General features: G+C 44.6%; 1 protein-coding gene across 4 annotated transcripts in view; it reads right to left on the minus strand.

The window, feature by feature from the left end:
- LOC142250862 (BOLA class I histocompatibility antigen, alpha chain BL3-7-like) overlaps positions 1-15232 on the minus strand; it is a 343542-nt gene that overhangs the window by 267408 nt on the left and 60902 nt on the right. The window contains exons 7-9 of one of the 4 annotated variants that reach the window (XM_075323137.1): positions 6014-6112; positions 4172-4201; positions 2000-2045 (exon numbers count right to left, since the gene is read on the minus strand). The exons of 1 other annotated variant lie outside the window; for it this stretch is intronic. In XM_075323137.1, coding sequence (XP_075179252.1) covers positions 2000-2045; positions 4172-4201; positions 6014-6112 — 175 coding nt within the window. The remainder of the gene's footprint in view (positions 1-1999; positions 2046-4171; positions 4202-6013; positions 6113-15232) is intronic. 2 more of the 4 variants (XM_075323136.1, XM_075323139.1) reach the window with 2 other exon arrangements.

Genomic DNA, 15232 nt, shown 5'->3' on the forward strand with positions numbered 1-15232 from the left:
CGCCGCATGACCCGCCCCCTTAGGAAGAAGGCAGGTCGCCGGCCAGAGCGACGTCGCAAGGCAGGTAAGTGCATGTGAAGCTGCCGTAGCGATAATGTTCGCTACGGCAGCTATCACAAGATATTGCATCTGCAAGGGGCGGGGACAATCGCGCTCAGCATCGCTACAATCGGCTAGCGATGTCGCAGCGTGCAAAGTACCCCTAACTCTTGCAAGCCTGCCTATGAACCAGCACACAGCAGGTTGATGCAGGAGTCTGTTTGTGTTGATCCCAGACACCAGAGAAACCATCAGGCGGAGTATCAGAATCTGCAATCTGAATAGAGTCCGACGCCACCATGATAGTCAGAGATGTTTCTGCAAAACTCTGTGTGTCAGTTAGGGTACCCTGCACCAGGTTCTGTTAGGGCACTCCGCACCAGCCACAATTAGGGTACTGTGCACAAAGTCCTATTAGAGCACCCTGCACCAGGCACTATTAGGGTACTGTGCACCAGGCTCTGTTAGCGCACTCTGCAGCATGTTCTATTAGGGTACTGTGCTCCAAGCTCTGGTATTCCACCCTGCACCAGGCTTTCTTAGGGTGCACCAGGCCCTGATAGAGTAGTCTGCACCTGGCTCAGAATAGAATGGAGGTGCCACCCGTGATACGGCCTTTATATAGGCTGAGTCATGTGGTGTGCTGGCCAATACTTGGCATGGCTGTGATGGCTCTGGATATGCCCACAGTTGAAAAGCTTCTTGATTGGCTGTGCTGCAGCCGCAAATCTAAGAAGACAAAAGCTCCTACTGAAAGAATACACTAAAGTAGTGAATAATGAAAAACTTCCAATACACCAAAATATCAGAGATGTTACAATACAACGATTGAAATCAAGACACCCACCCATCCGAACTGCAATCACCGGCATGGACAAGACTTCAACTTAGAGGAGAAATGGCGAGAACTTTGGGTCAATGTAGTAGAAGGTGATCCCCAAATGTTCCCTAATTTACAAAACCCTCCCCCAGGCTTCAATCTACCAAGGAAAACATGGGTTACTCTAAATCGTATCAGAACAAACTTTGGCGTCTGTGCAGATTTTATGTATAAGTGGGGAAAATATGACTCTCCGACCTGTGACTGTGGAGCAGATGGTCAAACTATCCAGCACATTGCTGAGGAGCCCCCTGAGATCCTACCATGGTGACAAGAAGGATTTCTATATTGTAAATGATAACGCTATTGCATATATAGAAAATCTTGATATTCAAATTTGATTTTTATCCTTTTGATATTTTTCAATCACTGTCTATTGTCTGGTGTTTATTTTTATATGATGGTAAGATATACGTTCATACGATTAAATAAATCAACAAACTTTATTCAGCATCTGAATTGTACTACAGACTTTCATGAGAAGTCCGTATTCAGAATTCAGCACCGGACACTTGGTATCAAGAACGAACTAAAATTTTAAGAATTAGAATCATCAGATCCATAATACTGAAATCTAGTATATACACTATGGTCCCAAGCAAAGACTTTTACCTATAAATGACTCATAGCTTTTTATATAGAAAATCAATTGATACCCAAGTGGATCCATATATATATTTATTCAATCTCTTGTGTACACTTATGAATGGTTTATCCTTATACGTATTTATTGACTTTTTATCCATTAATGAGTGTTATGAGATCTGTGTAAATATTGCTGTGTCCTGGATCACGCTGCCCTGAGAACGATTTCCTTAATGTGTGATTGTTATTAATACATAATCCGCACTGTGTTTTCCAAAAATGTGTTTTTCTGCTTTAATAAAATATTTAGTAACTATTTGGATCCACTTGGGTATCAATTGATTTTCTATATAAAAAGCTATCAATCTAGTAGGAACTTCAAACGTTACAGTTCACTCATCTCTACTTACTAAGCTGCAAAATACAGAATAGAGAAAAATACAGAATAGAGAAAATGTACTTTTTTATAAGATACTGAATTATTCAGATACTTACAAAGAGTCAGTGACTGATACATCCGAGATAGAAGATGTGTCTGATGCTGTGAAAATATGGAAAGGGTTATACTGCATATTATACAACACAGGCAAAACAGCCGGGATTACAATCATATTGCTCCTTCATTTTGTATCAGACAGTGATAGTGGATAATCAGACAGCGATAGTGGATAATCAGACAGTGGTAGTGGATAATCAGACAGTGATAGTGGATAATCAGACAGTGGTAGTGGATAATCAGACAGTGATAGTGGATAATCAGACAGTGATAGTGGATAATCAGGCAGTGATCGTGGATAATCAGACAGTGATAGTGGATAATCAGACAGTGATAGTGGATAATCAGACAGCGATAGTGTATAATCAGACAGCGATAGTGGATAATCAGACAGTGGTAGTGGATAATCAGACAGTGGTAGTGGATAATCAGACAGTGGTAGTGGATAATCAGACAGTGATAGTGGATAATCAGACAGTGATAGTGGATAATCAGGCAGTGATCGTGGATAATCAGACAGTGATAGTGGATAATCAGACAGTGATAGTGGATAATCAGACAATGGTAGTGGATAATCAGACAATGGTAGTGGATAATCAGACAGTGATAGTGGATAATCAGACAGTGATAGTGGATAATCAGACAGTGGTAGTGGATAATCAGACAGCGATAGTGGATAATCAGACAGCGATAGTGGATAATCAGACAGTGATAGTGGATAATCAGACAGTGATCGTGGATAATCAGACAATGATAGTGGATAATCAGACAGTGATAGTGGATAATCAGACAGTGATAGTGGATAATCAGACAGTGATAGTGGATAATCAGACAATGATAGTGGATAATCAGACAGTGATAGTGGATAATCAGACAGTGACAGTGGATAATCAGACAGTGATAGTGGATAATCAGACAATGATAGTGGATAATCACACAGTGATAGTGGATAATCAGACAGTGATAGTGGATAATCAGACAGCGATAGTGGATAATCAGACAGCGATAGTGGATAATCAGACAGTGATAGTGGATAATCAGACAGTGATAGTGGATAATCAGACAGTGACAGTGGATAATCAGACAGTGATAGTGGATAATCAGACAATGATAGTGGATAATCACACAGTGATAGTGGATAATCAGACAGTGATAGTGGATAATCAGACAGTGGTAGTAGATAATCAGACAGTGATAGTGGATAATCAGACAGTGACAGTGGATAATCAGACAGTGATAGTGGATAATCAGACAGTGATAATGGATAATCAGACAGTGATAGTGGATAATCAGACAGTGGTAGTGGATAATCAGACAGTGGTAGTGGATAATCAGACAGTGATAGTGGATAATCAGACAGTGATAGTGGATAATCAGACAGTGATAGTGGATAATCACACAGTGATAGTGGATAATCAGACAGTGGTAGTGGATAATCAGACAGTGATAGTGGATAATCAGACAGTGATAGTGGATAATCAGACAGTGATAGTGGATAATCAGACAGTGATAGTGGATAATCAGACACCGATAGTGGATAATCAGACAGCGATAGTGGATAATCAGACAGCAGTAGTGGATAATCAGACAGTGATAGTGGATAATCAGACAGTGATAGTGGATAATCAGACAGTGATGATGGATAATCAGACAGGGATGGAATGTGAAGAAGAGAATATTCAGTAAAGGTGTCTTCATAAAATCATCCTTTATTAAGGTCCAGATACTAGACTTGGAGGTGACAGCGGTCACTGAATACTGAGGATGGAGGTGTCGTGCGGTCATCGAATACTGAGGACGGAGGCAAGGGGCGATCACCAAATACTGAGGATGGAGGAGACGGGTGATCACCGAATTTGTGTTATATACCTTTGACTGTTGGGGATCCAATAAAATCTAATTATTACATATTATGTTTCCCGCACCCTGTGTTGTCTGAGTAGTGTTCTGCCCATAGGTATGAAGTTCGGGCATTTAGTTGGGATGAGCCCTGGTCCATGTGGTCTTTCTAAAGGCAGCCAGGTCAGCAGACGATTGCACCCACCTACCCCCGTGTCTCCACACATCCTTCATCATTTTTAAAAGAGCCCGACCCTAATATCCACAACCTGTCACAAATAAATCCATGGTTGGTCTTTTTAGAGCTACAGAGGCCATTACAGAATACTCACCCCTGGACAGCGTGAAATTGCTTTTCTTTTCTGAAATAAGCAGAGGAGAAGATAGAAATAATACTGGAAACTTGTATTTTATTCAGTGAACCCCCTGGTGTTTGATTGGCTATGAGTCCAGTGGGCGGTCCTACTATTGATTGACAGTATTCCCTGTATGACTGTGTCTGCAGAGAGCTGTCAATCACTAGTAGAACCGCCCACTGGACTCATATACATACAGACACCAGCGATTTCAATGTATAAAACACAACTTATACAGAATCTTTTCCCATAAGCCTTTATATTATTCTGCTCAGCGTCTCCTCCTCTATGCCATTCTGTCCACAGATCAGAGTGTATGTCCTACATGACAGGTTCCTTTTACAATGAATGTGTATTTTAGCACCAAATAAAACAACTCTTTATTAAAGAGGTTGTATAGATTTGTAATGAAAGTCTGCAGTCACTCTATATTCTGGTGCCAGCAGCAAGAGCGTCACCAGAATCTCCATATTTCCAGCCACATCCCTACTAGACGTGCAGTCTCACTCATTACAAGTGAATTGAGCCAGATCGCACATGTCTAGTCGTCATGTGAGCACATGTATGCAAGTCGAATACTTGCAGTCACATGACTACCTGTTCTCACCATCACAAATCTGGACAACCGCTTTCATTAATCTCCTATACCCCTTTCACTTTGTCTGTTTTGCTTTATATCACTTTTTTTTATTCTCTTATTGACAGAGATGGTTTGTTTTTGTTGGACAAATTGTAGTTTTGAATGAGACTATTTAACTATGTATTGGAAGGTAGGCCAGAGAGCAGGAGGTTGCAGTAGTCGAGGCGGGAGATGATGAGGGCATGCGCCAATGTTTTTGCTGATTCTTGGTTAAGGAAAGCACGGATCCGGGAGATATTCTTGAGTTGTAGTTGGTATGAGGTGAAAATGATATGTTCATTTTAAAGATCAGAGGTGCAGAAGCCTTCATACCAATTGGTCATTTTTAACTTTTTATATTTACATAAAAAGTGGGGGGATCAAATTGTTGCTTCTAATTATTTTTTTTTCTATTCAAACTAGTTTTTTAGCATTCTATAGTCCCGCTGGGGACTTATCCATGTGATTATTTGATAGAACTGATACTTCTCTATTGAAGTGTATTGTCCTTCTAGCAGTCACCTATTTTTGTACTTTCCCATTTCAGTCATTCCATCATTTTAACTCAGTGTCATGATCCAGGCCGGTATCTGCCGCTGTGGTATTTCCCAGCTCTGGCCTGGTCATGTCAGGGGTTAATTTCTCCCTGCCTCATTCCGCTTTCTGGGATGCTATATCTGGGTGCTGCACCTCTGATTCAGCGCCAGTGATAGTTTATTTCTCATACTGTGCGTAGCTGCCTCTGTTGAGGTACCTGATCTGTCCTGCCAAGCACCATCTCCTGCCTAACCTGTGTATCTGTCCTTTCCCGTCCTCGTCCCGCTTGTCATACCTTTGTTTGTAGTTTGGACTTCCCGGTACTTGACTTACACTTCCATCTCTGATTTGGCTCTGTCTCTCCCTTCAGCTTTCTCTATTAACGTTCGGCTCCTGACCATTTTGCTTTCTTCTGACTCTGAGTTCGTTCACCCCCTCGTACATTGTTTTGACTTCCTGTTGCTGACTCGGTTCTCTGACTACTCTGCTGCCACCTTGTGGTGACTTTGTTGTAGTACTCCGGGTCACGTGTTAGTATAACATGACATTACTCTGCTGCCACCTTGTGGTGACTCCGCTGTACTACACCGGGCCATGTCTAATGCAGCGTGACACTCAGTAGCAGATTTTCCTCACCTTTTCATTATATTCTTGGCACTTACTTTTGTAGATAATGACTCCAAAAACTGTGAGAACAATAACGATGATGAGGACGACGACCACACTAATGATCACAGCCAGGGGGATGTCCTGTTTTGGTTCTTGGAGGAAAGGAAAAAATTTCAAGATGATGATGATAACACATAGATTCATATATTCAATAAATACATAAAAGTAACATAAAAGGTATCACATCACTTTAGGCCAAATTCACATGTACATGTAACACAGACTATTCTCAGATCTCTGTACCCGGCCCGCTGGCCTCGTGTCTTGAGCTAAGTGACTCCTATACACATATGAAGCAGTCGCCTCAGGTCAGGAGAACTGACGGCTAGGTCAGGGATTGCGTTCTGAGCACGGTCTGTTTTTTACGGACATGGATGTTTGCATTATTTTTTTAATTTTTAAAATAAAATAGTGTATCAAGTTATTTTTTCTAATTTGTTTTTATTTCCTAAATGTGTATTTTTAGTTTTTATTCTGCTTTTTTTTACATCTTTACTGAGCTGATCTTATCAACATTGAGGGAGTTTTCTCATCTTCTGTTCTCCGGGCTCCAGACTTCCAAAGATTGTCAGTTTGGGTCTGTGGCACTGGTGAGTTGTTGGCCCAAAATGCGTGGTTTTCAAAAAGCCTATGCAATTGCCTAATGAGTTTGTGATTAGCAAATCAGTTGTGGCCCACACTTCTTTTTGAGAGGCCATTACTTTTTCACATTAAAAAAAAACACAGTGCACCTGTTTTGTCTCCATATTTAAGGATAATTTTTGGACTGTGTATTAAAAAACTATTGCTTCTTCATTTAGCAAAGTGAAAAGCTCTTCAAACTCCTCAAACAGTGATGATTGTTGCACCCAATCATGTGAAAATTCCACAGTGTCTTCCATTTGCACCACCTGTCTATAAACACCAGTAATGCATGCATCCTCTCTCCCAAGAGAAAAAGTCTGATATTGCAATGTATTGTGAAATTGTCACATGGCACTATGGGGATAGAGGGAAACCAGGGCCCTTAAGTTGACCCTTAGACAACGGGGTCTTGTTCTATCCCTATTCTTAGAGATACTCCTAATGGTTGGGATGTCTGAGTCTCCTTCCTGGCCCTGCTCCTGACCAGCACTGATCTTATACCCCTTCCCCTGCAGCTAATCAGGGTAAGATCAGATGTTCTCCAGTCCTGTTGTGACCACGCATGCTCCCGTGGTCACAACAGATCTGAAGAAGCGAGGGCGCATGCGCCGCCCTCTCATGCACCGCCCTCTCATGCACCATAATACTGTGGGCTTCAGAAACATGGCGCCGGAGATGAGCGCTATGCGCAGGCGCCAACTCCGACGCCGTGTAACTGAAGATTAGAAATTTACATACGGCCAGTGAGAGGGAGGAACAGGCGGCGTGGGGGATGGGCGGGGATACACGTGCATAACCCGCCCGGACATTAGCAGCGAGGTGCACACGTCAATCAAAAAGTGCATGAATTTTCAAACTTTATAAACTTGAATTTCACAGCCTAAACACCCGAGCTGCCCACTAATGGTATGTACACACTGTGCCTGATAGTGCCAGTACTGCACTGGCCGCACCTTATATAGGAAAATGCTGATGTTTGGTTCCCTTTCCGACCGCTCTAGCGCGCTATGCAGGAGAAGGTGGGCGGTCTACTCTCCACTCAGATCACACGCTGCAGTGATGTAAGGCATTGCCAGGGGACTGAGAGCGCTGTTCTGTGCTCGGCTGGCTCTGTCTGTTCATTACGTCACTGCAGCGTGTGATCTGAGTGGAGAGAAGACGCCCACCTTCTCCTGCATAGCACGCGGCTGCTGGAATTTCAATATATCACTGACAAATTCATCACCATCGAGCAGTAGCAAAGAGAATTGCTGGTTCTGAGGAGGCTAAACACACACGCACGCACACGCACACACACACACACACACACACACACATACACTATTTATGCACAGATCCACATATACTATATAAACACACACAAAATATACACACACACAGTCACATATACACATACTATTTATGCACAGAGATGCATATACTGTTTGCACACATGCATATACACACACACATACTATATATACACACAGGCACTTATACACACATACAAGCACATATACTATACATACAAACACACAGGTACTTACACACATACTATTTATACACAGATATACATATACTGTATGCACACATTTACATACACACATATATATACAGACACATGCACAATTATATACAGTAAAAGCAACATAGCGATGTACAGTGCCTACAAGTAGTATTCAACCCCCTGCAGATTTAGCAGGTTTACACATTCGGAATAACTTGGCATTGTGACATTTGGACTGTAGATCAGCCTGGAAGTGTGAAATGCAGCAAAAAAGAATGTTATTTCTTTTTTTATTTTTTTTTTTTTAAATTGTGAAAAGTTTATTCAGAGGGTCATTTATTATTCAACCCCTCAAACCACCAGAATTCTGTTTGGTTCCCCTAAAGTATTAAGAAGTATTTCAGGCACAAAGAACAATGAGCTTCACATGTTTGGATTAATTATCTCTTTTTCCAGCCTTTTCTGACTAATTAAGACCCTCCCCAAACTTGTGAACAGCACTCATACTTGGTCAACATGGGAAAGACAAAGGAGCATTCCAAGCCCATCAGAGACAAGATCGTGGAGGGTCACAAGGCTGGCAAGGGGTACAAAACCCTTTCCAAGGAGTTGGGCCTACCTGTCTCCACTGTTGGGAGCATCATCCGGAAGTGGAAGGCTTATGGAACTACAGTTAGCTTTCCACGGCCTGGACAGCCTTTGAAAGTTTCCACCCGTGCCGAGGCCAGGCTTGTCCGAAGAGTCAAGGCTAACCCAAGGACAAGGAAGGAGCTCCGGGAAGATCTCATGGCAGTGGGGACATTGGTTTCAGTCAATACCATAAGTAACATACTCCACCGCAATGGTCTCCATTCCAGACGAGCCCATAAGGTACCTTTACTTTCAAAGCGTCATGTCAAGGCTCGTCTACAGTTTGCTCATGATCACTTGGAGGACTCTGAGACAGACTGGTTCAAGGTTCTCTGGTCTGATGAGACCAAGATCGAGATCTTTGGTGCCAACCACACACGTGACGTTTGGAGACTGGATGGCACTGCATACGACCCCAAGAATACCATCCCTACAGTCAAGCATGGTGGTGGCAGCATCATGCTGTGGGGCTGTTTCTCAGCCAAGGGGCCTGGCCATCTGGTCCGCATCCATGGGAAGATGGATAGCACGGCCTACCTGGAGATTTTGGCCAAGAACCTCCGCTCCTCCATCAAGGATCTTAAGATGGGTCGTCATTTCATCTTCCAACAAGACAACGACCCAAAGCACACAGCCAAGAAAACCAAGGCCTGGTTCAAGAGGGAAAAAATCAAGGTGTTGCAGTGGCCTAGTCAGTCTCCTGACCTTAACCCAATTGAAAACTTGTGGAAGGAGCTCAAGATTAAAGTCCACATGAGACACCCAAAGAACCTAGATAACTTGGAGAAGATCTGCATGGAGGAGTGGGCCAAGATAACTCCAGAGACCTGTGCTGGCCTGATCAGGTCTTATAGAAGACGATTATTAGCTGTAATTGCAAACAAGGGTTATTCCACAAAATATTAAACCTAGGGGTTGAATAATAATTGACCCACACTTTTATGTTGAAAATTTATTAAAATTTAACTGAGCAACATAACTTGTTAGTTTGTAAGATTTATGCATCTGTTAATAAATCCTGCTCTTGTTTGAAGTTTGCAGGCTCTAACTTATTTGCATCTTATCAAACCTGCTAAATCTGCAGGGGGTTGAAGACTACTTGTAGGCACTGTAAATCTCCAGGGGGTTGAAGACTACTTGTAGGCACTGTATGTAAACGCAAACAGACAGATCCAATAAGTATATACTCACCTCTCTGTTTCTTCATAAGTTGCTGATGACCTGTGGAGTTTTTCTTGCTCTTCCTCTCCTGCTGTGCATGTGGAGCTGTGCGGCCTCCATCTTCCTGCTGCCTCTCAGCTCTGACCTCCACACCTGCAGAAATCAGCTCCACACACAGAACTTTAGGAATCAGCTGCTCCTCTTTGGCTGCGCCTCCATCTTCTCCCCTCACTCTTAGCCGGGAGAGGGGCAGAGTGTCCTACTGAGCAGAGCTGCGCGGGAACACAGAAAGGGCCTCTGGTTCCGGGGCTCATCAGCACTTAGCAGTTTCTTGGTGAGTGAGTCGGACCCCGGAAATATATAATAATTATTACAGTGCATGGCCCTCCTTTAGGGCCTTCCTTCCCGCTGTGCCCCGGTACAATAATGGCACAGGCTATACAGTTAGGTCCAGAAATATTTGGACAGTGACAAGTTTTGTTATTTTAGCTGTTTACAAAAACATGTTCAGAAATACAATTCTATATATATAATATGGGCTGAAAGTGCACACTTCCAGCTGCAATATGAGAGTTTTCACATCCAAATCGGAGAAAGGGTTTAGGAATCATAGCTCTGTAATGCATATCCTCCTCTTTTTCAAGGGACCAAAAGTAATTGGACAAGTGACTCTAAGGGCTGCAATTAACTCTGAAGGCGTCTCCCTCGTTAACCTGTAATCAATGAAGTAGTTAAAAGGTCTGGGGTTGATTACAGGTGTGTGGTTTTGCATTTGGAAGCTGTTGCTGTGACCAGACAACATGCGGTCTAAGGAACTCTCAATTGAGGTGAAGCAGAACATCCTGAGGCTGAAAAAAAAGAAAAAATCCATCAGAGAGATAGCAGACATGCTTGGAGTAGCAAAATCAACAGTCGGGTACATTCTGAGAAAAAAGGAATTGACTGGTGAGCTTGGGAACTCAAAAAGGCCTGGGCGTCCACGGATGACAACAGTGGTAGATGATCGCCGCATACTTTCTTTGGTGAAGAAGAACCCGTTCACAACATCAACTGAAGTCCAGAACACTCTCAGTGAAGTAGGTGTATCTGTCTTTAAGTCAACAGTAAAGAGAAGACTCCATGAAAGTAAATACAAAGGGTTCACATCTAGATGCAAACCATTCATCAATTCCAAAAATAGACAGGCCAGAGTTAAATTTGCTGAAAAACACCTCATGAAGCCAGCTCAGTTCTGGAAAAGTATTCTATGGACAGATGAGACAAAGATCAACCTGTACCAGAATGATGGGAAGAAAAAAGATTGGAGAAGAAAGGGAACGGCACATGATCCAAGGCACACCACATCCTCTGTAAAACATGGTGGAGGCAACGTGATGGCATGGGCATGCATGGCTTTCAATGGCACTGGGTCACTTGTGTTTATTGATGACATAACAGCAGACAAGAGTAGCCGGATGAATTCTGAAGTGTACCGGGATATACTTTCAGCCCAGATTCAGCCAAATGCCGCAAAGTTGATCGGACGGCGCTTCATAGTACAGATGGACAATGACCCCAAGCATACAGCCAAAGCTACCCAGGAGTTCATGAGTGCAAAAAAGTGGAACCTTCTGCAATGGCCAAGTCAATCACCAGATCTTAACCCAATTGAGCATGCATTTCACTTGCTCAAATCCAGACTTAAGACGGAAAGACCCACAAACAAGCAAGACCTGAAGGCTGCGGCTGTAAAGGCCTGGCAAAGCATTAAGAAGGAGGAAACCCAGCGTTTGGTGATGTCCATGGGTTCCAGACTTAAGGCAGTGATTGCCTCCAAAGGATTCGCAACAAAATATTGAAAATAAAACATTTTTTTTTGGGTTTGGTTTATTTGTCCAATTACTTTTCACCTCCTAAAATGTGGCGTGTTTGTAAAGAAATGTGACAATTCCTACAATTTCTATCAGATATTTTTGTTCAAACCTTCAAATTAAACGTTACAATCTGCACTTGAATTCTGTTGTAGAGGTTTCATTTCAAATCCAATGTGGTGGCATGCAGAGCCCAACTCGCGAAAATTGTGTCACTGTCCAAATATTTCTGGACCTAACTGTATGTTAGCCATTGAAGTTTTCACCTCTCCTCGTTCCCTCGCTGCTCCGGTCAGCGTCCTCCCGTCCTGCGCTCTATTGTTTCATCTCAGCAGAAAGCAGTGATGATATCACCACGCTCTGCGAGTGCAGGCACAGTGGGAGAATCAAGGAGAATGGAGCGGAGTGCTCCTCTCCCGATGATGGGTGAGGGAGGGCCTGGTGCAGCTGCCGCTGACACCAGGCCCCCCTGACTCACAGGCACATAGCGGCCACGTGGTCTGATACTGAACAACACGGCTCCTCTCTCAGAGAGAGGATTTGGTTGCTGATCTGCAGGGTGGACCCCTAACCCTGCGGGCCCGGTCACAATGGTGACCTCTGCGACCGCGGTAGTTACACCCCTGCTCATTACCTCTCTAGCCAACAATCCTAACCGACTCTTTGATAGTTTTCATTCCCTCCTCGGTCTAAGGGGTACTTTGCACACTACGACACCGCAGCTGCGATGTCGGTGGGGTCAAATCAAAAGTGACTCACATCCGGCGTCGCTGTCGACATCGGAGTGTGTAAATTGCTTTTGATATGATTAACGAGCGCAAAAGCGTCGAAATCGTATCATCGGTGTAGTGTCGTTCATTTCCATAATGTGGCGGCAGCGACAGATACGATGTTGTTCCTCGTTCTTGCGGCAGCACACATCGCTGTGTGAGAAGTCGCAGGAGCGAGGCACATCTCCTTACCTGAGTCCTGCGGCTCACGCCGGCTATGCGGAAGGAAGGAGGTGGGCGGGATGTTTACGTCCCGCTCATCTCCGCCCCTCCGCTTCTATTGGCCGCCTGCCGTGTGACGTCGCTGTGACGCCGCATGACCCGCCCCCTTAGGAAGGAGGCGGTTCGTCGGCAGAGCGATGTCGCAGGGCAGGTAAGTGCATGTAAAGCTGCCATACCGATAATGTGCGCTACGGCAGCTATCACAAGATATCGCATGTGCGACAGGGGCGGGTACTATCGCACTCGGCATCGCTATCATCAGCTAGCGATGTCGCAGCGTGCAAAGTACCCCTAAGAGTTCTGGCCCCAACCACCAACCTCTACGCAACGACCTGGCAAATTATTTTAAAGAAAAAAATTGACCATATACGCCAGGAAATTTCCTCACAGCCTCATAATATCATGCATGCTCTTCCTTCCTGCAATTTATCTAGCTCACTTTCGCTCTTCAATTTGGTCACAGAAGAAGTTACCAGGCTCCTTGCTCCAGTGACTCTGTTCCCTCATATCTCCTTCAGTACCTCAGCCCAGCTGTCACCCCTCACCTAGCTAAAATATTCAACCTCTCTCTCATCTGGTGTCCCTCACTCCTCCTTCATGCCAGCATACACCCATTACTTAAAAAACTATCCATGGACCAAAACTGCACCGCTAACTACTGACCAGTCTCTAATCTCTTCATCTCCAAACTTCTGGAGGGCTTGGTCCACTCCCATCTAATCCGCTATCTGTGAGATAACTCTCTTCCTGATCTTTTACAATCCAGTTTCCTTAGGGCGGCTTTGCACACTACGACATCGCAGGTGCGATGTCGGTGGGGTCAAATCGAAAGTGACGGACATCCGGCGTCACTTGCGATGTCATAGTGTGTAAATCCTAGATGATACGATGAACGAGCGCAAAAGCGTCGTTATCGTATCATCGGTGCAGGCTCCGACATTTCCATAATGCCGGTGCTGCGACAGGTACGATGTTGTTCCTCGTGCCTGCGGCAGCACACATCGCTGTGTATGAAGCCGCAGGAGCGAGGAACATCTCCTACCTGCCGCCGGCCACAATGCGGAAGGAAGGAGGTGGGCGGGATGTTTACATCCTGCTTATCTCCGCCCCTCCGCCGCTATTGGCCGCCTGCCGTGTGACATCGCTATGACGCCGCACGACCCGCCCCCTTAGGAAGGAGGCGGGTCGCCGGCCAGAGCGACGGTCGCAGGGCAGGTGAGTGCATGTGAAGCTGGCGTAGCGATAATTTTCACTACGCCAGCTATCACAAGATATCGTACCTGCGACGGGGGCGGGGACTATCGCGTGCGACATCGCAGCATCGGCTTGCGATGTCGCAACGTGCAAAGCCCACCTTACACTCTACTGAAACTGCTCTTAATAAAGTCTCTAGCGATCTAAAAACAATATAATCTAATGCTCATGACTGGTTCTCCTGGATCTCTGCAGCATTCGACACTGTGGATCATCAGCTCCTCCTCACTATGCTTTGCTCTATTGGGCTGAAAGTTCTCTCCTGGTTCTACTCCTGTCTTTCTCACAGCTTCTTCACTGTATCTTTTTGTGGCTCCTCTTCCCTTTGCTGTCAGAGTTCTTCAGAGTTCAGTCCTACCATGTTTCTTCAAAAATAGGACCCCCCCCCCGAAAATAAGACCTAGCAGGAGTTATCAGGGATGCGTAAATATAAGACATCCCCTGAAAATAAGACCTAACCGCAGTCATTAATGAAGTGTCCGTGCAGTGGTAAAAAAGTTAAAGAATCCTGCGGGACACTTCATTATAGACAGTGGACACGACCAAAAGAAAGAAGAAAAATGAGAGAAGACCCCGTGATCATACTCGCCAGACGCCGACCGGGAGCAGGGGAGCGCATCAAAGTTCTGCGGCGGAACATACACATTAAATCACATATACACACACACAAACACACACACACATACATATGAGAACGCACACACACAATCACACTACAGATCGCATACACACACTCACCACATCCAGCGATATCACTTGTTTCTCGGCGTATGTAAGGACCTGCAACACTGTGCAGTGAGCTTCTAGGACCTGCAGGCTGATCATGTAGCGTCCCTGCGGTTACGCTACTAAGATCTGCAACCTGGTTCCTGGAGTCCTAGCTCTGGCTAAACTCGCACACACCTAAAACACTCACACAATACCACCCTGGACCACAAGAGAGCATGATCAGAGGGTTGGCCGTCCTATGATGTAAAGCCGGCCCAGGAAGTGGAGGTTGCCTAGGAGGTGTAAATCCAACCCTCCTGTAGTTAGGTCCATAGAGGGCGCGACAATCACATGGCCGGAAGCACGTGGTATCTCCGGATGTTGTGACTGTGTGCGCGCGATTGTACAGGTATGTGCGATATCATGAGTGTGTTTGAGTGTGTGCAATCAGATGTGTGAGTGTATGCTGTCTGATATGTGAGTGTGTGTTCTGATGTGTGAGTGTCG

This window comes from Anomaloglossus baeobatrachus, chromosome 9 (genome assembly GCF_048569485.1).
Source record: "Anomaloglossus baeobatrachus isolate aAnoBae1 chromosome 9, aAnoBae1.hap1, whole genome shotgun sequence".
NCBI lineage: Eukaryota > Metazoa > Chordata > Amphibia > Anura > Aromobatidae > Anomaloglossus > Anomaloglossus baeobatrachus.